Source organism: Excalfactoria chinensis, chromosome 3, assembly GCF_039878825.1.
Source record: "Excalfactoria chinensis isolate bCotChi1 chromosome 3, bCotChi1.hap2, whole genome shotgun sequence".
In the NCBI taxonomy this organism is placed as follows: Eukaryota; Metazoa; Chordata; class Aves; order Galliformes; family Phasianidae; genus Excalfactoria; species Excalfactoria chinensis.
This window is the reverse complement of record NC_092827.1, coordinates 90,755,920-90,781,253: the sequence shown is the minus strand read 5'-3', so window position 1 is coordinate 90,781,253 and position 25,334 is coordinate 90,755,920. Positions and strand designations below refer to the sequence as shown.

Sequence of the window (25,334 nt, the reverse complement as noted above, 5' to 3'; positions counted from 1 at the left end):
GCAGACGCCTTGGGCATGTCAATTTAACCGTCTGACAAGCTATTTTAAACTAGTGACAAAGTGGATATGACTTTGCATAGGACAGGCAATAGCTTGTTTAGGGACAAAACTGGCAACACCTTTACCTCTTCAGAACAGTTTGAGAACTCATACAGGGGTGCCTGAGGCAGCCAGGCTTTCAGAAGTGCTAGACTGATACTGTCTACCTTCCCCTGCCTCTGATGTTACAAATTAATCCAAGACTTAAAAATAGGTTTACAAACTGGCGCTGCTACTGAAGTTGGCAAACTTCCTCAGAAAGACTTTTGTAACAAACAAATCAACTTAGATGAAGCCAATACGTGCCTATGCTGCCCGGGCTCAACTAGGCCTCATTCAGTAGGAAGCAGGATGAAAACGAAAACTTAAGACAGCTCAGGGACATCTAATGGCTGTATGATACACTGATGCAGGAGGCAACTCCATTCCAATGTTGTTCAACTTTATTTATCCAGCCCTATTCAACACAGTTCAGAACATTGTATCACCTCCTACTTCAGCCTGAAGCATTGTCTCTTGCTTATGCTCACCTTCTTTGCATCCACAGAGCTGTGTAATTGACCATCTTCAATGACACTGACCTACCTACTTGCTGAAATTCTGTGATGTGGAGATGTTCTTGCCAAACAGGTAGAACAGAGTATTCACACAGCTTCGTTACAATTAGTCATCTCAGAACTTAGTTTCTCAGTCTCCTTGTTTGTCTCCTTAGAAATCTAATTAAGCTCAGAGTAATCACACCGTCACCACACCATCGTTCGAATAAGCACGTACCAGCACAACTAGCAACATTTTATTGCGCAAGTCTTCACAGTTCACTACTCTAGAAGAGTCGAGTATCAAATACTACAGAGACTCGCATTTCTTTGGCAGCAAGCTTGCCCATTAGTTTTAGGTACGGTTCTGGTTGATTTTCTTGAAGCCTGTAAGTCAGTTGTATTTCTATATGTAATCTGCAGTGATATTATGAAAACTCACACACATCAATCAGAGAAAATAAACAGAATAAGGAAAAGGTTTTTCCAGACACATGAAGCGTTGTCACCTGACATCATGACTTATTCTATGTCTGTCAACTTGACTTTATGAAACAAGGTTCAAATTAACTCCTCTGTTTTAGAACATTTATTCCTTACATTATTTTGAACAACAAACCAAAATAAATCTAAAAAAAAAAACCCCACAAAAACCAAAAAACCAACCTAACTGCTCCTCAGAATGTCCAGCTTCCAAGTCACAAAAGTCTGTGACTTTTGTAAAGAAATTCACTTGCACTGGAAAATGCTAAAACCTGATACTAGAAATAGTTCACATGGGTAGGCTCCTCATCTGCTCAGACCCACAGCAAAGTCAGGAGAGCTGAAAAGAGTTGCAGACTTGGCCTGCACAGTATCCATTATAAGTCCACCACCAAAGGTACAAAGCTCATGTGCATTTTCACATTACTTTTACTGAGGCTACACAGCCCATTTTGGAACCTGCAGGAGGAGCTACCAGAAGTAGTAAATCTTCCTATCTTTCATAACACCTGCTGGAAATTTCTAAGTGTATCAGTTACAATTCTGCTCCTCTGTTCCTAAGCCACTCCTGTTAAACAATCAACTTTTTTGTAGCATTTTAAAGCTTTGGTAGTATTTTAAGAGCTTTGGTTGTAGTTCATAGTGCAAGTTTTGCAGTTGCTGCTGTAAGGAAAAACACAAATAGTAACAGGCCTGTTAATAGATATCTTTGAAATGGGCGAGAACTAACTTGACTGAAACCCAGTCAACAATATTCATTTATTTTTCATTTTCAGAGTCTCAGCTTTTTCTCAAAAAACAAAAGGATGCCTGAACAGCTTTTACTTGATTTAGCTGATTGTAGAAACCTTCCTACAACTACAAACTGTACAGACTGGGAGGGAGAGATATAGGGATGATTTAGGTCTACTCCATCCTGCCAGGTCCACTGAAGTCTCCTACAACTTAGGCAAATGTACATTCCCCATTCTGCTTTTTTTTTCCTTCTTTTTTAAGGGGGAAAAATGACAGAAGTTAGCCCAAGTTACTAATAACAGAGTTACTAAATAAAGATTTAAACAAAAGATTTGTGCTTTGGCTCTGTGCTCAGAACACTTGCCTCCGCATAGCCTAGTCTGGGTCAGTTTCTGTCCATGTATTCTTCAAGACGCAAAAGCCACTTATTCCAGTATTGGGAGCACAGATCTGGATCCATGAAATGTGGGTGTGCGGGGCAGCCGTCCTTATAAGCAACCACAATGAGTCCACAAGTAACCTATAATTAAAAGCAGGAGGCTGTTAGAGGTTGAACATTAACATGCAACTTCAATCAGTAGTTTTAGCAATAGGACATCAATGCAAAATATCAGCTTAGATCTTAATATCTCAGAATGGCTAGGGTTGGAAGCCACCTCTGGGTCTGCCTGCTCCAGCAGGGACACCCAGAGCTGGGTGCTCAGGACCACATCTGAAGGACACCAAGGAAGAGCTTCTGGGCAGCTTGTGCCAGTGCTCAGTGCACAGTGAAGAAGCGCTTCCTGATATCTTAAATAAGAAACATTTAATTTATGAGAAATATGTTCTGAAATATTTCATACTTGATGAACAGCCATAATATCCAAACCATAAGGAAAGTGAAGAGAAAGTGGCAGGTGTGATGAACAGCACAGTCCTTGAATTACTTCCTATACTGCACTTTAAGGATCTGTTTTATGCTTTCCCCCTTCAAAGCTTTGCAATTCTTCAGGTCAAGCAGGCCTGACTACAATTACCTTTGGAGTCTTAAGTGCATCACATGACACGAGCAATGCATTCCCATCCCATTCCCCTGTTTGCACGCTCTTTCACTTTACTTTTTCGTCCTTTTTCTAGTCCTGGCACAAGCTAAAACCACACAGAACAAAGCACTCAGGACTCACCAAATACCAACTCACTGCAGCCTTACCTGACCTTTGAGGACACAATTGTTCCCACTGAACAGGGCTTACCTTAAAATCAGACAATGTACTATGGACAAGCAATGGCAACAGGAAGACTAGAGCAATTATTTTGCAGTAAGGTTGTATGTCAGTTTAGCCTGACCTAAAGACTGGGCTGTTTTGTTACAAATCCTACTAACAGTTCCATGCTAATGGCAGTAAGTTGGGAGAAACGAAACGCAGGCACTGTTGCTTGTCTTGGCTGGCAGCAGACTTACTGACCTGGAAGTCATAATTGGCATCATGATTTATGGCTCCAATATATGCTGCAACTTGCAGCGGGTTGTCAAAGGTATTCTGCAGAAATGGCTTTGGTTTCTCTGATGTCTTCCAATCAATCACACATAGCTGTCCTCTGTGTAAGACAACAAGAGAAGACGTTTCAGCTTAAATTCACTCACAGCAGGAAACAAGACATAGCACAGCATAAAATAGGCATATCATTTTCAGCCCATTTCCAGCCAAAGTCATGCTGCTCATTACTATTTCCAACCTAAGGAATTCTTCCCCTGGCTGGCAGTTTAGATCTCAAAAGAAAAGACTTGCTAATACCTGCTGCAATTCCTGGTAACTGCACTGCTCATACTCTGCTCAAAAACAAATCCTCTACAAGACACAACAATTCTGTCAGTAGATTCACCTCTCAGTCCCTCCGTTTCACCCTTTTTAAAGGCCCTTCTAGCTTCCCCTCTGTAACTCACCAACACACCTCCTCCATCACAGGACACAGCTTCCCACATGCCACATAACACCACACAACAGTTGGACATTACTTGGCTTCTTAGAGAACCAGTACCTCACCGATACTTAGCCACGCAGTCTACCAGGCCCAGATACTGAAGACTTTCATGCTGAACTGCACTTTCCAGAGCTTTAACTTCACTGATATCTTTTAAAACATGTTGCACACTTGATAAGTAACCAGAAACAGCAGAGTCTTCTCCTTGCTCCTTAGTTGCCATCTCTTCAGGCAGAAATATAGATTCCAAAGCTGCATGAAAAAGTTCTCCTTGGTGGAAAAGATCTATGAAAGATGCAACATTTTAGACACTACACATAATATGTGGCAAACATGCATAATAGATATTACACAACTTAACTCTTAAACCAGCCACTTTTTAGTACTGAAAGCTTAAGGATGTAGGGCAGGGAATGCAATAAGACAGCAAGATAACTATCGAGAAATTCTCTCTCATATCAATGCTTATTTTACTTGGTTTTGGTCTCATTAATTCTGCAGAAAGAAAATAAGAACTTTACTGTTCAGTCAGTGGGTTTATTTTATCTCCAAGTGGAATTATTTTAATTCCAAATGAGAATTTCTGTAATTTTTAAAAGATTATTCTAGGTTTCTCACCACATTTGCTTTCTACGTAGTACAAGTTCATTTGAATTGAACAAATCTGAAGTGGATGGGCATAGTTCTGAAGAGTAAGGGCTTATCTCAGAAATGTTTCAGAGAAGGATAATTTTAAATAGCTGTATCAGGTTTGTTGTGTCTGTCCTCCCTAGTAAGCTTATTCAGTCAAATGCTTAGGAACTCAGAAAGAGCATAAAGAAGGATATTCAGTTTTCCAAAGAATAACTGTTTGCATAAGGAGCAGAGTTATATACCAGTCCTTCTGCAAAAGGCATTCTCCATGTCACCTCAGACTGTCTTCAGCCCTACAGTAGGGGTCATTTTTGTGTGTGGCTTTATTAAATGAAAACCTCTAAAACCTCTGAACTTCATAGAAGAAGCTGTATATACTGTATATGCAGTTTCCGATGAACTTGAGCATACACAGCAATATGTGTAGTCTTCTGAACAATCAAGATGATATAATTTCAGAACGCTTCTTTTCACCTGCCTACAAAATACCTTTGTATCTCCAAGCAGGCTCAATAAATTCAGCTGGGAAATACATATTTGTAAAGAGAAAGTAACAGAGAAACAGCAGAGAGGCAGACAGCATAGAACAATGCAGTCTACAGCCTAATTCTATCTTCCCCACTCATTTCTGGATCAGTTTTAATGGTCCCTGAACAAAGATTACAGCTTACACTGACTACACATGCCCTCGTAATATGCTGACCTCTGAAATTGAAACAACTTAATGGATTTTCAAAATACAACTTCTAGAACCAGACATTGCGGCTATGCAGAAAACTATCCAGACCATTGCTTCTGCTTCATCACCACACTGTGATTAAGACTTACTTTTAGTATACTCCGCAAAACCATCCTTCCCAAGTTCCAGTATCATTTTTTGCTTCCATCTTTCTAGATAAAAGGCCTGTTGCGGAGGGATAGTCTGCTGAAGAATACGGGTAACGCTGGGCATTTGGGATTTTTGTAAAGCAATTTTCATGGGGCGGTTTGAATTGCTGCTCACAGGCGGAATTCTCTTTTCGGAATTTATTAGAGAAACCCAATTCTTAGGAGTTTTTGTTTCAGCTTTATTTGAAGGTGTACGTTTAAGTGGTTGTCCATATAACAAATTGTCTTCCTCAAAGATTGTCTCTGGTGTTTGAGCGCTGGCTTTGTAAGATGTAACTGAGCATACCAAGTTTTTGTATTTTTCTTGGTCAACTTGTTCATAACCGTTCACTTTTTTCTTCTTGCTATAAAGACAAGCAGAGGTAGCCAGACACATATAGGGGAACTGCTTTTGGTAAAAACGTGGCTGAAAAAGCATTTCCAGTTTCTCAGATTTCCTAGCCAGCAGCTGTAGGAGCTTCATTCTGATGAGAAGCATTTGTGAGCAGCTCTACAGTTTTCTTCCTTCTGTTAGGACTGGTCCGTAGGCTACCATAATTTCCCCCTGTAGAAAAAATAAACCTGTTATTTCCAAAGTCATAAAGCACATAACCATCAAACTATTTTTGCCCTTCACCAAATCAAAATCTGCTATGCTGCCTTCATAAACTTAATGCCATCAGATTTCCTTTAGATTACTGACAGAATAACAGAAAGAACACATTAGCAACGAAGCAGGAAACAGTCCTGAAAAGAATGAGTTCTGGCTGGCAGAACTGGAATCAGCGAACATAAAGATGTTACCAGTAGCAAAAGGAGCAGTAGAGGATGCTCTTACAGCAACAACATCATGAAACTCAACAATGATTTGTAACAAACAACCCCAAAGGGGGGGAGGGGAAAATACCATAAATACGCCTATGAACATAGCTAAAACAATCAAACTGTGTAATTTAAATCAGCACTACATAATTGCAGAATTGAGGTCCTGAAAGTTATGTGCTCACCACCACAAAGATCTCTTCCATCTATCCTCCGCAAACAAAGAATACAAGCAACACACACCACCAAGCAACATTAGCATCCTATTTTAAAACTCTTTTCTTTCACCACACTTCTTACACAGCACTTCATTCACCATCCAAACCGTAGGCGACACAGAACACAAAGATGTGACAGGAGGAGTTGTTTAGCATGGACACATCCTGAACTCATTTGGAACTGCAGGGACAGCAAAGTATGGGTGCAGGAATTTGTTGCACAGAACAGCTTGCAAAAAGAATAAATAGATGGGGCTACACCAGCTGCAGCTGTTTAGATCAAAGAATCTTGTAACGAATGGGTGAGACCTTGGACTCCGTTCCCATAAATATTGTTCTTCATCTATGAAGGACAAGACCTTCCAGCTGTAGAAGCTTAATCAGGAGCAAGCAGACACACTGTAGTTTTTCTTCACTGGCTTCACATTTTCACACTGCTTCTGTATGGTTTGGGCAAATAATAACTGATCTAACAAAAAGCCAACATAAAACATCGAAGTTGCAAACAGCACGTGACCTGATGCAAAATTAACCAAAAGCAAAAGCAAACTTAAACATGGAAAACTCCATTAGATTGGATCAGAACTTTGAGTGACATAGTGGCATTTCTGACCCAGTACCAGGAGCACTACAGCCAGCTTTGCAGTACAAACTCAAACCAAGACAACTTACTCCAATGTAATAGTATCTAAGCTTGTAGCTTCTCAGAATATTGCTTGATGACCACTACTCTGCTCACCCAAGTGTATTAATCAGAACAGAATACACACAGTGGCTGACCCAGTGGTTTTGTTATGCTAGTCAGGGCATAAATGAAATAATTTACATTGGTTTTGTGTCAGCTGCAGCACACAAGATGATACCTGATACAGCATAATGCTTGCTTGTAGGAATCTGCCCCCTCAGTCTTTTTTATGAGTAAACTTATGCAGGATCATCGCTTTAAATAATCGGGCTTTTAGGATGTACAGTATTACAAGCACTAGTACGAATTTAGTGGAACACATGCATTATTTCAGAAACGTCTAGTACAAATTCTAACTTTACAGCCTATTTTGTTCCTGAATAACCTGCATGGAAATGTTCGTGCATGCTATATACTGAACCGCCAGGAAAGTTTGTCCAGTACTATCCCATTCCACAAAGATAAAGAGGTTCTACAACCACTGAGAAATAACGAATGCTTGTACTTAGCAGACTGGATAACCACGGGTGTTGTTCAGTTAATCACACTGATCCTTCTGTATGAAGAGCGTTCCCCAAGCTAGTAGATTTTGCACCTCTAGCATCACCTGCACTGAAACAACTGATGAAGTTTCTCCAGGATAGGAACAAGCAGCCTACAGAAGAGAAACAAGGGCTGCGTGAGGGGTCACATCCACTGAAACGCTGCCACAACAACGGTGTCAGACAGCAGCCAGCACAGCTTTTTTTACTTCCAGTCACCAATCCGGCAAGTAACAGCATTAGGACACAGCTACCAAAGACAGGCACTGCTGAGCAGAGGAACGGCTCTGCCGTTGCCTGCTTAGAGCCGCAGGTTCGGCCCGCCGGCCCAGGCCTTGCGCCCTGCCAGCCGTAAGCTGCCCACCGAACCCCTACAGATTAATTAGTCTTAAAGAAAAATCTCCCTTCGGTCTCATTTACAGCACCGAAGCCCCGCAAGGACGGCACAGCAACACAGCAGCTCCACAACCGCCGCTCTCCCTCAGCGAACCCTGTGAGAGCCTCCTCCCCTCCTGCCGACCCTCGCACCGCCTCACCCCGCTGTGTTCCCGTTATGTGCCCGTTATGCGCCCGCTGTGTTCCCGTTATGTGCCCGTTATGTGCCCGCTGTGTTCCCGTTATGTTCCCGTTATGTGCCCGCTCCGCTCCCCGTCCCGTCCTCACCCCTCACAACCCAACACGAACCGCCGCTCCCTGCGCGCCACGCTTCCCGCCGCCGCCTGCGCGCATGCGCGACAACAGCCTCCCTCAGCAGCCGCGCGCCTCGCGGCCTCTCGGGATTCGTAGTCCTTCCTCGCCGCCAGCCCCGCGGTCCTCTCCCACCTCTTGGAGGGAGCTGTGCGCTACACCCGCCGGTATTTGTTCTGTCTTCCTTTCGGCTGCGTTTTGTCGCCTTTGTAAAGTACCCCAAATCGCGAAGAGAAAACAAAACGAAAAAGAAAGCGCCGCGCCGCCATCTTACATGAAGGCAAACGGCACGCTGCCCTCACCCAAGATGGCCGCCGCGCCGAGAGGCCGGGCGCAGCGGCTCCGCCCCGCGCTATATGAGGGGCGGCGGCGGCCGTGAGGCGGCAGCTGGCGGTTGGCGGCACCGGGACATGGCTCTGCTGCGGGACGGCGCGCAAAGCAAGGTGAGGGGGCAGCGCCGGGCCGTACCGGGAGCTGGGCGGCTCTGTGCTGGGCCTGCTCCGCCGGGCCGACGGCGTTGTGAGGTGCGGTCGCAGGCGGTGGCCCGCGTTGAGGAGCTGTCAGCTGTCACCGGGCTGTGCCTCCCTCCTGCTCCGGCTGTCGCGTCGGGTGCTGCCTTGGTTTTGCGTTCCGTGAGGTGCTGCGTCGGGATGGGAAGCCCCGGGCGTTGGGTGCGTTCGGGATGGTTGGCCGGGATCGGGGGCTGCTTCAGAGGAAGCGCAGCTTAAAGGCTGAGACGGGAACTTTGTGAGGTGTTCAATGTGCAGGCAGCGCTTAGGGATGCTTCTTTAACCAAGTGGTCTGCCTGGTTTAGTGTGCGTGCCTTAATAACCGCCTCTAGCACCACGGGCGGAAGGTAAGGCAGCTTTCCTGCAGGGGTCAGCTGCCTGGCCGGCTGTCTGTAACGTTGGATCTGGATATAGTTTGCATTATGCCTAAACTGAACTGTCTGGAAGGTGAACTGTGCTTCATGCTGTTTGAGCTGCTTAAGGGCTGTGCTCTCAGTGTCTTCTCCAACCTTCTGGGAGGTGGACTTGATGGGGGTTGGACTTGATGATCTCTGGAGGTCCCTTCCAACCTCTATGATTCTGTGGCTTGAAGGGCTTTAAGGACTTGAAAGGCTAGAAATGCCCCTCCAAAAGAGGAGATAATTACATTAGATATGAAGAGGAAGTATTTTTTACTCAGAAGTAGTGAGGCTGTGGCACAGCTGCCTGTAGAGGCTGTGGGTGCCCCATCCCTGGAGATGCTCAAGGCCAGGTTGGATGCCTGAACCGGTGGGGGGAGATCCTGCCTTTGGCTGGGGTGTGGAACTGGATTGGATTTAAGGCCCCTTCCAGTTGTAAAAAATAAATCTACCTTGAGCAATCTAGTTAAATAACCTCTTTCTTTCCACCTTCTTCCCTAGAACATGAATCTTTTAAAACAAACTTGACCCGTTGAACTGACAGAAGCTTAAGTGTCTTGCCTTCTAGTTCTTTACTTTGAATTGCGAATCAGCTGCTACTTCTACTTCTTTCTGCTGTGCATGAAATGACAAGCATTAAATAAAATATCTGTCACTCGAGTGTAGTGATTGAAAGCCTTTGTAGGCTGCAGAACCTTCAGGTGAGAAGGTAAAACATCAGCTGTCTTGTAGCAATGAGTAGCTGTGTATTAATCTGCCTTTCTGACATAATGGGCAGGAACACTGAAGGGAGGGGAAAATGTTCCCACTAAGGGTTCAAATAGCTTTAAGCTTCAGCAGTAAATGACCAAAGATTAACTAGCTGTTCAGGTAGTAAGGCTGTCTTGGGATTCCAGCAGCTGCAGCGAAGATAGAAACACAGCTATCTTGTCTGTTCCCGTTTAGGTATGTGGGCAGTAGATAAAGCTTCTGTCTGTGAAGGAAACATCATTATGTACTAACCTTGAGTGGGAATTGTTGGTATGTACAAACTAAAAACTGACCCTGAGTAGGTGAAGCAGAATTGTGTCAAGATATATAGGAAGAGGAAGGGAGGGCTGGGAAGGCAAGGGGGATTGGAAGTGCAATGGAGAAGATAGTGTAATGGAGTGGGAAAAGCACTACAGAAAGTGAAGCAAGTGGTGGGACTGCCAAGCAAAGCTTGTGTGAATATACTGAATTTATTCAAATGCTTGATTATTCAGCTGCAGGCTTAGGTGTCCTAAATGCTGTTTTAGGTCAAAATACTGAGAGTGAGTGTTGTGGCTGCTCTTATATACAGTGGTCAGTGGAAGATGAAGTGTTATTAGGCTCTTTCTGGGGACCTGTTGTTAACACTTCTGAACGGCAGTTCTCTGTTCTAGCCAACTTCTGTGAGATGCTCTGCAAAGAAGGAGTTGCCTATTAGGCCTTTTGCTCTGCAAGCAAACGCTTTATAGTGAGATGAACTACTAGCAAGGTGAAAGTTACTAAATAGGAATAGTGTGCTGTCCAGTCTATAAAACTGGCCTGGTGATTTGGACTAATGACAGGATCTCAGATCCACGGGATGTGAAGATTGCATGTGTTGCAGAGTCTTTTTTACTATTTCTGGCCTCACTATGGGAGGTCAGCATAGCATTCTTGGTAATGCTGCGTACGGCTTAGAGGCTTGCTTCTGTTGCACAATTTCCATCCTAGCTGGGCATACTTCATGTTACAGATGAAATACAGACTGGAAGTACTTAGCTAAGGCTGTGCTCTGCAGGCAAATTGCTGTGCCAGGGTGGGTTCAGCCTGTGTTGCCGAAGCTGGTGTTTGACTCCTGGAGTGGAGGGAGTTCCTATGTGCTGCTAGCTGGAGCAAGGTGAGCGAGAGGCTTTGGCCTGAAATATGGGAACCCTGAATGCTGGCAGTATCCTTCCCACAACTCCTTTTCTCTGTAGAGGGCTGCTTGACCACTTGAGAGAAGAACGAATCTGGGATCCCTCTGACAGGAGAGCAGAGTGATGAGGGCAGCTTATTGCACAGCCAGTGGCAACAGGTGCTCTAGCCATAGAGCCTGCTTTCTGCTTGCTTGGGAAGCTCTGTGTGGAATAGCATCTCACTGGGACTAAACTAAGCAGCTTTGCTTAGAACAAAGATTACGAGGGAATAATCAAATAATTGCCCCACTGGAGTTGTATGGTACAAAAATCACAGATTTGGGAGCTTTCTGTAGTGTGAGTAGCAGTGTGAGGACTGCATACAAGAAGCCTGCTTCATTTTTCCTGGTTATGTGTAACTTGAATAACTTCAGAACGATTTCAACTAAATGCCAGAGAAGTAATAGCAGTTCTGTCCCAAAGGCTGCAAAATCAAAGCTCCTCATCTATTCTGTTGGCTCTTTGCTGTATGCATACAGAATACTTTCAGGCATATTTTTGGTATCTTGATTAAGGGGAATCTTAAGCCACTTGTGCTGAGTATGACTGAAATGCAATTCTAGGAAGTAATACTTACTGTGTGCTGGTCAGTTACTTGGAAGGGCTGCTGGTTGACTCCTGGGTGTTGAAACGTGGCACTCTGTAACTGAAAGCTCTATAGAAACTGCCAGAAAATGTCATGATCTAGTGGCCTCGAGGGAGCACTTAAACTGGTTTAACTAAACTACCTTGTTATTTTTTAAAACAAAAGTGGATGCTGGGTAGTGGCAGATGTAATTACTTCTGATGTTTTCGTGGCTGCAGGTTGACTGACAACAAGGAGGTGATCAGTAAGAAGGGAACTGGCTGCAGCTGACAATTGGGAGAAGGTTTTGTGAAGTGTAAGCTCTCTTTGAAGGCATTACTTGTTCCTTCTGGAAACCAAGTTATGTTGGAAACCCATGGATTAATTTGACATTGAGAATGAATATGAGATCTTATTTCACTAACAGTCAAGCATTGTATGCAGTTGCTTGCACTGGCAGATTCTTTTGTTAGAATGGAGAAGTGACAGAGTCACTTCAGCAAAGCTGATGCTAAATTGCAAAGAATGTGACTGTAAAAGCTGCAGCTTGGGATACTTGCCAGAACCAGGCAGCTTCTGTGGCTGAGGATGTTGCCTTCCACTGGGAGCTTGCAAGTACGAAGATGGCCTTGTGCTGATGAAGCGATCAATGTGATGATTATCTGCTTTTCTGGAGAGCTCTGTGTGATGTCTTGCTCTAATTGCCAAGTCAGGTTAGGTGGGAGTTAATGGTGGTTGGTACCTTTACTGAACAGAGATCAGGTTTTCTTGAATCCACATGAAGTCCTGAGGGTCCCAGTATAAGTTGGTGAAGCGGCATGAGAAGTTGAAGGCATCAGTATTGTAATTGTAGTTGCTGCAAACCATAAACTTCTAAAATCTTTCCGAGGGAGGGAAATAAGAGGTGAAAGTAGGGATGCTGTGCTCTGCTAGTCAGAGTGTTCAGGTTTCCAACCCAGTTCAGCTGCTTCTCTGCTGTGGTGCTCCAGGAGCTACCATCCTTAGCACCTCTCTGCTGTAAGTGGGGCATGCCCTCATCAGCTGCTGAGCTCTGGTCGTATGCCCCTGGCACTGAAAATGTGCGGGAGCACAGGTTAGATTCTGGTTGCTGGAATGGGGAACCTTGGCTCTGCTCATTGTAGGCTAGAAACAATCATGTCTTAACTATGAAATGATGAGCTGATGGAGAAGGGCTGTTGGGCAGGGCAGGCTGGGGAGCTCAACTAGGGTGGTTTCCCAGAAAGACCTTAGGTTGGGTGCCTGATTCAGTAAAGGAACAAGCCTCGGGGCCTGGAAATGAAAGAAGGCTCTGCACAGCCTACCTGTGTCTGTAAGCAAGTTTTTTCTCATTGCTGCTTATGGGATGGATGTAAGAGAGAATGACAGCAAACATATCCTGAAAGGTGAACTGCTGGTGATGCCAGAGCAGATGATTGTGTTGAGATCAAGCATTCATTTAGAGCATCTACTCTGGGTGCTCACTGGGTTAGTGCCTTGTAGAGCTGATAAGTTTGGGTGGGCAGAGGAGGAGGTGGGGGGGAAGAGCTCCTTGATTCCAATTCAGTGGAGAAATGCTATAGGGGAAAAAGTGCTCTGCACAAAGCTGGGCTGTGTGAATGCTCTCTTTGTAGTGTAAGCTTTTCTGCCATGATTATGCAATCTGAAAGGTCTCTGGCCTGGAGTTAGGAGCCACAGTGACCTTCACAGGGCTAGAATAGACTGGTGGCTTTCTATCCTCAGATTCATATTACTGTAAGACCTGATGCTAAGGCTCCAGATAGAGTTGATAATCCTCTGCTACACTCCAACAATGAAACGCTTGATGTTTCAGCCTGCAGTGATCTTTGTGCATGGGCTATGTCCGTCATGTGCTTACAGCAGATGTTTAGGGTGGGAGAAAGTGCAAGATTTTTCAGCAAATAGTTCTTCATTATTCTGGTTTTTGGACACTCCTGTTATGGGCTGTGTGTCTGTATGTACTGCTCTGAGATGTGCTGCTGATGACTCATGCTTGTGCTTTGTAAATGAGGCCCTGCTGGGGCACTAAGCTCTGCTTAAGTAACGTTATGGGGGAGTTCTGAAGTTGTAGGTTACATGTTCTTGCCCAGTTGTTTTAGTCTGACAAAACAGTACTGTCTTATGTCCATACATTCATCCCTACCTCCTGTGCGGACAACTACTAGGCATGGAGAGCTGGGGAGAGCATCTAATCACAGGTTACTTCCTTTGTGACACTTAATAAGAAAGCTCCCAAAGTCAGGGCTGGCTGGTTTATGTAACCTTTCCTGTCGTTTAGCTGAGAGGAGGCAGTTTCCTTTAGCTTATCATACTTTTCACAGACTCAGCAGTTTGTATTGTTAGCTCTGCTGATCCTGTTTGGACAGTGGAGATAAGTAAGCAGGATGCAAAACAGTGTAAGAGGGGCTGCATCTTACTGCTTTGGCTGCTGTTTTATCTGACGTTATAGTAGCTGGGAAATGTTGAAAGTTGCCTTCCATTCAGATGGCAACAAACTGCAAGCTCTGCTCCCTGTGGAACTGTTCCGAGTTGGTGGCCTTCTACCTAGCCTTCCTCTACTGCTTCAGTGGAGTGGTGTGGCTGCCATTGGTGACATCTGAACCACGCCTCTGTGTTGTGCTGCTTCATCTGTGCCTTCCCAGGGAGAGCTTTGTGTATGCAGGGGAATGTGATGGACAGCCTCACTCTGTGGCTGGGGTCCCCATGGTGCTGGGAGTCTCATACATTCAGAGCTGAGCAGTGTCTGGGCTGCTAGGGCTGCCCTTGCTCTGTAAGCACAGTGTCTGGGGTATCCGTCTTCTATGTGTGGGGGCCTGAGCTAACAGTAACTATTAGTGATAGCTGGAGTCTAGCCGGCAGCAGCCTGACTAGGGGCAGATGCATGCCAGCCTGGCAGGTGTGTCCTCTGCAGGCTTGTAGGGAGACTTGCTGTCTGCCAGGTCTGGACTGCGGTTCACAGATGGCCCGACAAGGGGTAGGGAGGTTTCTAGAGCTCTTGGAAGTGAAGTTTTCACCTTAAACAGAACAACCTCTCAGCAGTTCTTATGCAGCTTTACAGAAGCTTAAAGCAGTGTTAAGCAATCCACAACATGATGGCCTTGCTCAGATGCTGTCTGGTGCTATTGTGTTGTGGGTTTGGTGCTGGATTGTGTGGTTAGCTGGTGGTATGTGCAGGCTCTTGGCTTCTGTTAGCCAATATGCTGCAGGGTGGTGAAATGGTATTGCCTCAGCCCAGCTCTTGAGATTTCTTTCCTGGTAACGCATTCAAAATAATCTCTAAAGGATAGCTTTGGGATTTGGCCCAGCTCTGACAGTTGTTCTTCCACAAACTTCCTGCATTGTGGCCTTGATCAGCACTTTCTCATTACGCAGGAAATAAGAATGATTTGTTAGACTGCAATGCTGGGGAAAGAGCCTCTTACGAGACAAGATTTGTAATGCAAGAGCCACCATAATATAGGCTGGTGCTATTGCTGACTTCTAGAATAGATGTCTAATTAGCAGTAACTTGCGTTCTTGGTAGCAAGAGTTTGTATTTCTTGATATCTAGATAATTGCATCTGCTTGATTTGGGAACTGGATGCATGTATCAATAATCATCAGTTATCTGTGCTGAATATGCCTAAAGTCTTTTGCTTCCTGCTGAGGTCATGTAGCTGTCTGATGCTGCTTGTCCTAAACATTTAGGAACAAGCAGTGTAGTACAATAGTTGAAGGAAGCTCAATTCATAAACAAGAGGCAGAAAATGATGAAAGCTTGTGCTCTAAAGCAGTAAGGTTCAGCATAACCTGGCCACTTCCCTGCATAGTGATGATTGCCACAGTCTCACCTGCTGTGAGTCTAAAAGCATTGTCCTCAAAAGGAATATCTGCAGGGCTGTGACTTGCAGAGCTCAGAGCTCCTTCACCACTTACATCCTTGACTGAGAAGGCTACTCCACTGCTCTAGAAAAAAATAAGCGCAGTTGAAATGATATTCTGGACTTAAGGTGTTGGAAAGAAGTGTCTCCTGCTAAGAAAGGCACTGGATCTGTTTAAAGCCCCTGTCTTAATCAGTTAGAGGGCAAGTCTTTGTTGAACCTCTTCTGAGGGATTTATTTGGAGCTCATCCACATGTCATGCTCAGAAACCTCTTCATAGGTGCTGTTTGTTTCTGCTTGGAGCACTAAAATGTTGCCAGGCAGAGACTCTGTCTGGGAAAGATAAGACTTGAATTCAGGAGAGGTAGAGACTTGTAATTACAAGTATAAATAGTTTTCATAAAGTGAAGTTCAGGTATCTCTGAAACTAGTTCTCATTCTAGCTCATGGGGGGCTTTCTTTAAACAGCATGTGTGCAATCCAGCAGCTATTAACTAGATGCTGGTACTCTGAAAATAAGATTACCAGAGCACTAACGCTGCATCTGTATATTCTGGGGTTCTGGTCCAAACGCTTGGATCTTAGGCTCTTGGGAGTCTAAGAAAGGTTTTATGCATCTGTTCCATTTTTCCCTGGGGGCAAAGAAACCTTCACAGCTGTTAGAACAGTTAGTGGAAATGCCACTGTGGAAGTTAACATCTTGTGTAGTACTCTTGGGAGATCAGAGTGGCAGCACTGAGCCTGAGGAGGAATTGCCCAGTTTTTGGCTATGTGTTGCCCTTTATGGTGGATAAAAAATCACTGAATTCTTGTGCCAGACCGGAGCAGCTGTCTGGTGTAAAGATAAGGAAATAGATCACAAGACTAGGCTCTCAAGAGTTCTTCTTCCATGTATTGTGGGGATACAGAATGAGGAGAACTACTACTGTTGTTACTCCCTTCAAATTGATTAACAAACTTTGACTTGATGTGCTTAAGTAAATAAGCTGGAGAAGTGCTGGAGGGAAGATGTGTCTTTCTAGGAATACTTCGCTAATACCCTTAGTGTTTTCTCTAACAGTTGGGTCCGTGGACTCTTGAGTAACACTCTTCTTATTTTATGCACTTGGAAGAGGGGGCTATGTTGAGGCTGTTGTACCTCTGTGTATTGCTCCTTGAGGCAGCAGTCTACTGCATTGTGGTTCTTGTTGACAATGCCAATGACCAATTTAGCTTCACTAAATCTACTCGATGCTTGACCAGAGCAATTCTGTTGCAGCTGAGGTCTGTATCTGTAGACCTGAATGTTGATCCTTCTCTTCAAATTGATATACCGGATGCCCTGAGTGAAAAGGACAGAGTGAAGTTCACGGTACATACTAAGGTAAGATAATGGGGCTAGAAAGTGCTCTTTGTAGATATGATGCAAGTAATGTGTGTATTTGTAATGAGCATACCTGCGAAGATGGGTTTGGCAATGAGGAAAATCTAGTTAAATTGAACTTTACTACTTAAAGGTGGACGGAGGGTATAAAACCAGAAACTTTTATGCTTCTGAAGACTTGAACACTCACTTTAGACACAAGGTAACAGATATACTAGGTTGGCTTTACTTTAAAAAAATAAAAAAAGTATCTTGAGACTGGGAAGGCCGGGGAGTGGGGGAAGGCAGTTACTGTGAGATGCCACAAAATAAACTGTATTAATGCTGTTCTACAGCAGTGCCTTTTCTTTAAATAATGTCCTTAGTAAGGCTCTTATTCGAGTGCCAGCTCAGCTAAAAGGGAGTAGGCGAGGCTCTTACTAGGCAAAATAGCTTCCTTTGAAAATAGGCAGAACTGTTTCTAAAAGCACTCATTTACAAAACAGCGGGGCTTCCTTATCTTCTCTTCCAGACTACACTGCCAGCTTTTCAAAGTTCTGAGTTTTCAGTTACAAGGCAGCATGAAGATTTTGTGTGGCTGCATGACACACTCAGTGAAACTGAGGAGTATGCAGGACTCATTGTAAGTAGTTCCTGAAAATGTGTTTCTAAACAAAATGCTGTAATAATTTAACATGGAAATTAGTAAAGTTGTGAAGTCTGTTTTACCACTGCTGCTAGTGTTTCATGGCATGGGTATTCCTTATGCTTTCTTCTGCCTTAGTTACTCACTCGAGTGGTACAGCTCTAGTGTTAACTTTCTTTATGGGCTGGCTGGGAGCAGCAAAACAGCCACAGGCCTTGCTCCCTGACAGCACAGTGGGGCTGATATCTGCTTGAAGGTGACACAGTAGACTGATCTATTAAGTAATCTGTCTTGTCTTAAGATTATTCAACTGCCACAACAGGCATCTGGCTATGAGTGGGTGGTAAAAGTATTTTTCTCTTTGTTGGCTTCAAAGTGCAGAAGAGCTGGAGGGGCGATGAGAAACATAAGCCTCCAAGCTTTTTGGTTGCAGAGCCTTGTTGGCTTGACATGACCATGCAAAAAGACTGCCTTCTACAGATTGCTAGAAGTAACTTTGCAAAGCTTGTTACCATCCATCCCTAACCAATTATTCCTTTGCTAGATACCTCCAGCCCCTTCAAAGCCTGACTTTGATGGTCCCAGAGAGAAGATGCAGAAACTAGGGGAGGGAGAAGTATCTATGACTAAAGAAGAGTTTGCCAAAATGAAGCAAGAACTAGAAGCGTAAGTAGAATGAGTCTGCTGCTAAAGGCTGAATACAAAGAAGCCTTCTGGGAGACAATATATTTAGCAGTAACTGATGTTGAAGGTGCTGCTGCCTGATACTCTGTAAAATCCTGGAATTAGAGAGTTGATAAAGCTTCTCTCAAACAGAAAAATTTCCTAGTTAGAGACGGAAAGTAGCTTCTCAATTGCTAGCTGGCTATTTCAGAGGCACACTGAGTATTTTTACTGGGAAACTATATGCAATTCTTTGTATGATGAAGTTGTAGATGGATCTCAGTTTTTCTTTTTTTCTTTCAGTGAATACCTTGCTGTCTTCAAGAAGACTGTGTCATCACATGAAATCTTCCTTCAGCGGATTTCTTCTCATCCCGTGCTCAGCAAAGACCACAATTTTTGTGTTTTTTTGGAGTATGACCAGGATGTAAGACACTTTCTTCTTTGCATGTGAGGCAGGGGGTGTTACGAGTGCTGCCACTCTTCTGTGTGGTTAGGTTAGAGTGTTATATAAATATACACTCAGTGTCAGCAAGATGTTGCCAGTAGTAGTTCTGTGAAATGGTTAAAAGATAAAGGCTTGTCTTTAGATCACTTTATGAATCTCATAGCATCTCTTAACTGTAGTCAAGTTAGGAAGCCAACTTGATGTGTCCGTGGATCTTAAGAACAAATATTGTGCAGGTGTGTTTCTGCTGATATATTCGTTGTCCTTTAAAATGAAGAGTATTGGTGTGCTGAAGTTAGTACTGCATCATTTTGTACCTTATAAGTGGTGGATGCTGATCGATGTTACCTAGAGAGAAGCTGAGCTGTTTCCGGGAATGAGAAAAATCTGTGTTGTGAAGCAGCTGAACTTCTAGTAAAGCTATTTGTTACCTGTACCATCTCTTTTAGAACTGACAGGAGTGTTAAGGGGAGCTTGCAAATCAGACTACCCTGTCATACACTAGACATAAGTGATGTTATTATTTTGTAAATGTTAAAGTAGTCATCTTCTCCCTGTATCCATCCTGGATTAATTTGAAGCTGTCTTGGCCTCTCTTCTAGCTGAGTGTTCGGAGGAAAAACACGAAAGAGATGCTTGGTTTCCTTCTAAAAAGTGTGGTAAAGAGTGCAGATGAAATCCTCTTGTCTGGAGTCAAGGTAAGGTGGTTGGTTTACCTCCTATTTGCTTTATTCTTGATTGCTTATTTCTTATTGCTTATTTCTTAAGGGCCATTAGTTATTTGCTTTAGACTTAATGTATGTGAGGCTTAGAGTTACTGCTGCAAACCTTGCTGCTGTCCCAAGGTGTGCGGAGTGGCCTTTTGACTTTATTTAAAAAAAAAAGTCACTGAAGGTATAGACTGCTAAAAACTTGAGTATATTTCAAGAACCTTATGAGGAAGTGTTGCCCCAACACCTGATCCTGGTGGGGAAGAGGGAATCTCACTTTCAGCAAACATGCTTTTGTCTACTTCAGAGGTCTGAATAAACATAAGTTATGGATAAAGTCAAATATCACAGACTCCTGTAAGTGGTTCATCTTCAGTTTTTCTACCTTATTGCCATGGCAGATCTTTCTAATAGACTTGCTATCCTAGACACCAGGTCATGAAGCTGGTATTACAGTACATATGTTTTTTATGGATTTGAAATAAGCTTGTAAACTTCTTAATATTCGGCTACTGTACTGTTAAAGACCAGGGAAATGAAATTCCAACAGTTGTTAGCCTTGATGGCTCTCTGGTTACTTCAGACAGCCTGCGGTGCTGAGTAGTTGTGTGTCAAATCCATTTTTGCTTCAATGTACTTATTGGAGAAAAAAAAAAAAAAAGCACCTTATCAAATATTTAGAAATTCTCAGGGTCTTTTCTTGAGCTCTACCTTTTTGATAGAAATTGACAGGCATAACACTCAGGTGACTAATGGTGTTTGTTTAGACCCTTCCTTAAATAGAAAAGTGCCTGTGCTCTGTGGTAAAGTAACTTAACAGGTTATACTCTCTTTCAGGAAGTAGATGACTTTTTTGAGCAAGAGAAGACTTTTCTTGTAAACTACCACAACAGAATCAAGGATGCATGTGCAAAAGCAGATAAGATGACAAGATCTCGTAAAAGTGAATCTTTTCAAAGACTTTTCTAAAGACCTGCAATCTCACTGGATTTAGTGATTTCTGTAGCCTGAAAACCTTCTCTTGTTCTTGCAGATATTGCAGATGACTATATTTATACTTCAGCTTGCTTGAACAGCCTGGCTTTAGAAGAACCTACAGTTATCAAAAAGTAAGCAATGCTAATTGCTCATAACATTCTGAGTCTGGGTATTCTAAGTTTTCAGAAAATCCAGGATATTGAGTCATAGCTAGTTTGAGTTTATTGAATTGCACACAAATGGCATTGAAACTCTTTCCTCTGATGCACCAGGTGCATCGGAGGAAAGAATATCAGGTGCATTCACTTCTTACCTGATTTCTTGCCACTTGTGTGGCACAGCTTAATTGTACTGCTCAAAGCTTCTTCAGTATCGAAGCCTTGAGTTTTATTCGTGTCACAAACTCAGAGAATATAGGAGGAGTAACACACCTGTATTCTAATGTATTAAATGCATTTACAGCTTACACTAGAACATCCGAAGTTCTGAAATAGGGTTTTCTCACATTGTGGAAGCCTGGTCATTCTAAGATAAATTCATCTTGTTAACAATGTACTGAGCCTTATTAACACAGTTTATAGCTGAAAAAAACACAATAAAATAACCTGTCGCTCTTGGAGAGTAGCAATGGGAAATTCTTTACAAGATTATTAAATGGCATCCAGTTGCTCAGCTTTACTGATTTGTTAAGAAGGAATCCAGCACCTCTTGCATTAAACCTTTTGTCCGTGTTTCTACATAGAATCTTTTGAATCTCTTGTCTCTATCTATATCTAATGCTTATGCATTTTTCTCCCTGAGGTACTTGCTGAAAGTTGCTGAACTCTTTGAGAGACTCAGGGTAAGAGAAGCCTTGGGAAAAGTAAAAATAACACAAATCTTTAAGTCTGGATGATGCTGTGCTGTTACATGCAGATTCTATAATCTCTTCTGCAGAAGGTGGAGAGTAGAGTTTCATCTGATGAAGACTTAAAGCTCTCTGAACTGTTGAGGTACTACATGCTCAATATAGATGCTGCTAAGGTGAGAACTCTTTTCTTTTTGAAGCTTATTTTTATGGGAATTGTGATTCGATTATCTCTGCCCAGTTATAAAAGGTTTAAGACCTCTGGTCAGTTTCTTTGGCATGTAGAGGTAAAGAACTCAGAATCGCGGGACTGTAGGAGTTGGAAGGAACATCTAGAGATTGGATCCAACCTACCTACTAAAACAGGTTCCCTATAGTATGTTGCACAGGTAGGTGTCCAGACAAGACTTAAATATCTCCAGAGAAGGAGACTCCACAACCTCTCTGGGCAGCCAGTTTCAGTGCTTTGTCACTCTGACGGTAAGGAAGCTCTATGGGAGATGCTTCGGGCCCTTAATGGTCTTTGGCACCCTTCACACTCCAATGTGTCCTTACCTATGATAGAAGTGGAGGAGAACCTCCTTTCATTTGCTGGCCTTGTTCTTTTTTTTTTTTTTAAATGTACCTCAGGGTACCATTGGCCTTCTTTAGCCACAACTGAATGGATTCTTGTCAGTTAGAGCCAACTGAGTTTCAGTTTTCAGTGTTGTGGTTCTTCCAGTGTTTATAACCCATTAAAAAATGCAGATAACAAATTAAAAAACCTTAAGTAAATCCCAAGTACTGGAGCCCCCTTTTACATGGTAAACATGTGACAGCTACTGGAGTCTGGATTTCCAGCAGGTAGTGATATTACTGCTTGGTGGGGGTGCCCACCTTACAAAAGGATGAAGCTGTTTTAAGAGGAGCAATTATGACTAAAACAGCCCTCAAACTTCCTTGATTAAGACATAAGTCACTGTCTTGAGCATGTGATACTGTACTGGTGAAACACTTCTTCTGCTTTGCTAGGAGTAAAGAATGTTAGAACAGTTTGTTAGAAAAAGCATAATCTAGGGCTGGAAGAAGTGAAACCTCCTGCTAAAGTAGTTGTAACTCAATTTGGTCTGTAGTCCTCTTAAGATTTCTACGCATTATTCCTGTCTGCTTTCAGGATCTTCTGTACAGACGTGCAAGGGCTCTTGTTGGTTATGAAAATTCAAACAAAGCTCTAGACAAAGCTAGGCTAAAGAGCAAGGATGTCAACCTGGCTGAGGCACATCAACAGGATTGTTACCAGAAGTTTGAAAAGATTTCAGAATCTGCAAAACAAGGTGAAAAAGACTTTACTGTACTTAATCTCGAGGGAGACTTTAATCGTAGTTGTGGTTTCAGTGTGACCTTGAACAGCTGTAGACTTCTGAATACTCTCCTGTAGCAAGCAGTCTGAAATTCCCAAGGCCTCTGTAAACGCATGTAAAAATTAATGCAACTGTATCTTCTGAAGAATGATTACATGAGTCTGAGCAATGTTAGTACTAGGCCAACTGTAAGTGGAAGCCCTCATTTGCTTTCTAGACTGAACTCTTGTTCTTAGCTTCCATATCAAATAACTGTGCAAACAGGCTTTTTCTCTGTCCTGGTGCTGCTGAGTGCCTGATACCAAATCTCAAATACTGCTTCTTAGTTGTATGCTTTTGGCAGTATTGGAAAAAAACGGACCTTCACGTTGCACACAACTTCCTTCCTATTCCCAGTTTCTGAATATTCCAGTCTCTCACATAAGAGAGCTTATGTGGCTCACTATTTCATTCATGTTGTTTTCCTATGAAACCCTTCTGTTTTAGAGCAGATAGGCAGTTTGTCTACTAAGATAGCACTGTTATGTGATTCAGTGCATCTTCTGGCTAGAAACAGCAAGATTTAGCTCTTAAATCTTTTTGTGGTTGAATGCTGTACGAGAGTTGCACAATGCGAAACACAAGGGGCGTTACTGAAACTTCAGTCACTATTTTGTACATCTGTCTTACTTGTGCTTATGCTTTCTTCCTGCAGAATTGATAAGCTTCAAGCAGAAGAGAATAACAGCCTTCCGCAAAAACCTAATTGAAATGGCAGAACTGGAAATAAAACATGCAAAGGTGTGTTCTTTAGAATTTAACAGGTAGCTTGAGAGAAGTGAATACTGTGCAACTCATGACTTGCTGGGTTTCCTTTTAAGACTAGTAATTTGTGAAATAGAACAGTCAGGTTCTCTAGCTGAGATCTATAGAAGAGAAGAAAAAGCAATTGAAAGTCTGTAGGTATTTGTATATGCAATGAACAAATGCTGGCAGTCTCAGACTGTCTGTATAAGACAGACGTTTTCAGCCTGTCACTCCTAGGACACTAGCCTGTTGTCCTGTGAGTAAGAATTCTCAGTTTAGTGTGTAGCATATACCCTTTCATTTAAACTTTCTGTGAAGCCCCTTCATCTATGGGATTTGATCCCTTCTGAATAGGCCTGATAGTGGGCAGCTACAGATGCATTACTGAGAGCTGCAGGCATATTCTGCAGCTTGTGATTTAGCTGTCGTCTCTTCTTGTTTGGCTTTGTAAAGGGAGGCTCTGTGCTGAGCAAACTTGATGTAAGATGGGGAGGCCAAGTTGCGTGCTGTAATCTTAATGTCATAATGCATATACTAATTGTAGAGTCTGCTAATTTAAAGAACAAAGTGGGAAGCCAGAAAAAGCAACTCTAGCCTCTTTTGGGAAGTCTAGAGAGTCTAATTTTCCATTCCCTGATTGCCTTGGACTTCATTATGGGTGGCTACTTCAGTGCTGTGCTTAAACTAGATATAAGAAAGGCTCTGTTTGGCCCACTTTAGAAAAAGGATAAATAAAAAATTCCTAGTCTCCTGTCCTTTTCCTCCTTCCACAGCCAAGGTCACAGTAGCAGGTTTACAGAGAGGAGCAGACCACTGAATACTTGTTTCTGCAGTACAATCTCTTAGTTGCTGTCACAAGCTACAAAATCTGGGGATGGACCTGACACCTTGAAAGCTCCTTCATTGTTGAAAGCCTGATTTAAACAATCAGTCTAACTCACCTGAAACTAATTATCTTCCTTTCCAGAATAACGTCTCTCTCCTGCAGAGCTGTATTGACTTGTTCAAGAACTAAGGAGCCTTATTCTGAAAATGTGAAGGAATTTAAAAAAAAAATAAATCAATTGCACTCAATGGCTGGGGTAACTTATTGGCTCGATTTCATAAGCTTAAAATAAATATTGTCACTGAGATTATTTGACTAATACTGAAGTATGTTGATGGTGATGTATTGACCTTCTGGGTATAAATGAGAGCAGAATTGCGTTATGAGTTGTCTGGATGTAGCTAACATCCTGTTGACTGATAACTCAAAATGAGTCAAATGTTGGGGAAAAAACAAATAAATGAACTTGCTGTTGACTGATTCTTCATCCAGCAGAAAATGTTTTTGGAGAAGAATTCTTATTTTGCAGGATCGCAAAGCAATCTGTTGTCATAGACCTGATATTTGAAACTTGCAAGTGGGAATGACTTATGTGTAGAAATTTTATAAAGCAAATATCCTTAACATTCCACTTCCCAGATGGATTTCTACTACAGTATATTTTGAATTTGTATAACAACATTCAGTATTTGTACACTTGGGTGATACAGCAAATAAAGATATCTGACAAAACAAGCTGTTGCTCTATGACAAGACTTTGTGTGGGATCTAAGTGACATACCAGGGCTTCAGGTACAGTATTATCACATCACTCATCACCTGGAGCTTTTCATTCTGTGTATTAGAGATGTATATTTGACTCAGGATTGCTCTTGAAATGGATGTTGATGTGAAATACGGGGATTTGAGGTCATGCTGCTGCTTGAAAAGCATTCTTAAGCTGTTGGTTGCTATATGCTAAACACCAAGGAAACCAAACCTTTCCTAAGCCATTGTTAGGTCTGGATGGCTTGGACTCCTTCAGGCTGCTTCACAACACTTTGTGTTTTATTGATCTTGACACTTCCTGCTAGCACCAAGAGGCTGTTTGAAACTTGCAAGCACAGCCCTTGTCAGTCTTCTGTGTAAGCTATAAGCCTTTAAACTTTGGCCCACTGAGTGTTCACTACCATAATCTGAGTACTCCAGTGTGGCATGACAGTGTGGCTGTCATTTGGCATGTTTGTATATGGGTTGACTAGCCATG

General features: G+C 42.8%; 2 protein-coding genes across 9 annotated transcripts; one reads left to right on the top strand and one right to left on the bottom strand.

The window, feature by feature from the left end:
* Positions 1-461: 461 nt before the first annotated feature.
* On the bottom strand, positions 462-8,491 carry MGME1 (mitochondrial genome maintenance exonuclease 1). 8 transcript variants are annotated; one of them, XM_072332010.1, is made up of 6 exons: positions 8,186-8,258; positions 7,486-7,635; positions 5,217-5,820; positions 3,818-4,040; positions 3,239-3,371; positions 462-2,313 (listed from the first exon to the last, which is right to left on the bottom strand). In XM_072332010.1, the coding sequence occupies exons 3-6, from the start codon at positions 5,752-5,754 to the stop codon at positions 2,179-2,181; spliced, it is 1,029 nt and encodes a 342-aa protein (XP_072188111.1). In that variant the 5' UTR covers positions 5,755-5,820; positions 7,486-7,635; positions 8,186-8,258; the 3' UTR covers positions 462-2,178. The 8 variants fall into 8 exon arrangements, with proteins under 8 accessions (XP_072188111.1, XP_072188108.1, XP_072188114.1 ...); XM_072332013.1 differs by having other exon boundaries at positions 473-2,313; positions 7,588-7,635; positions 8,186-8,251; XM_072332011.1 differs by having other exon boundaries at positions 473-2,313; positions 7,576-7,635; positions 8,186-8,243.
* Positions 8,462-24,833, top strand: SNX5 (sorting nexin 5). Its single transcript, XM_072332006.1, has 13 exons — positions 8,462-8,652; positions 16,761-16,865; positions 17,377-17,487; positions 18,035-18,156; positions 18,457-18,580; positions 19,204-19,299; positions 20,149-20,254; positions 20,345-20,420; positions 21,091-21,130; positions 21,226-21,312; positions 22,290-22,449; positions 23,171-23,256; positions 24,230-24,833. The coding sequence occupies exons 1-13, from the start codon at positions 8,566-8,568 to the stop codon at positions 24,275-24,277; spliced, it is 1,248 nt and encodes a 415-aa protein (XP_072188107.1). The 5' UTR covers positions 8,462-8,565; the 3' UTR covers positions 24,278-24,833.
* Positions 24,834-25,334: the final 501 nt, after the last annotated feature.

Excerpts from the sequence above, each read along its gene's own strand:
- MGME1 (XM_072332015.1), bottom strand. The coding sequence starts at position 5,754 with ATGCTTCTCATCAGAATGAAGCTCCTACAGCTGCTGGCTAGGAAATCT. Across the intron at positions 3,372-3,817 it reads GACTGCGTGGCTAAGTATCG|AGGACAGCTATGTGTGATTG; the intron begins GTGAGGTACTGG and ends TGTCTTACACAG. Across the intron at positions 2,314-3,238 it reads ATGCCAATTATGACTTCCAG|GTTACTTGTGGACTCATTGT; the intron begins GTCAGTAAGTCT and ends TTTTAATTATAG.
- SNX5 (XM_072332006.1), top strand. The coding sequence starts at position 8,566 with ATGAGGGGCGGCGGCGGCCGTGAGGCGGCAGCTGGCGGTTGGCGGCAC. Across the intron at positions 19,300-20,148 it reads TCCTCTTGTCTGGAGTCAAG|GAAGTAGATGACTTTTTTGA; the intron begins GTAAGGTGGTTG and ends ACTCTCTTTCAG. Across the intron at positions 21,131-21,225 it reads AACTCTTTGAGAGACTCAGG|AAGGTGGAGAGTAGAGTTTC; the intron begins GTAAGAGAAGCC and ends TCTCTTCTGCAG.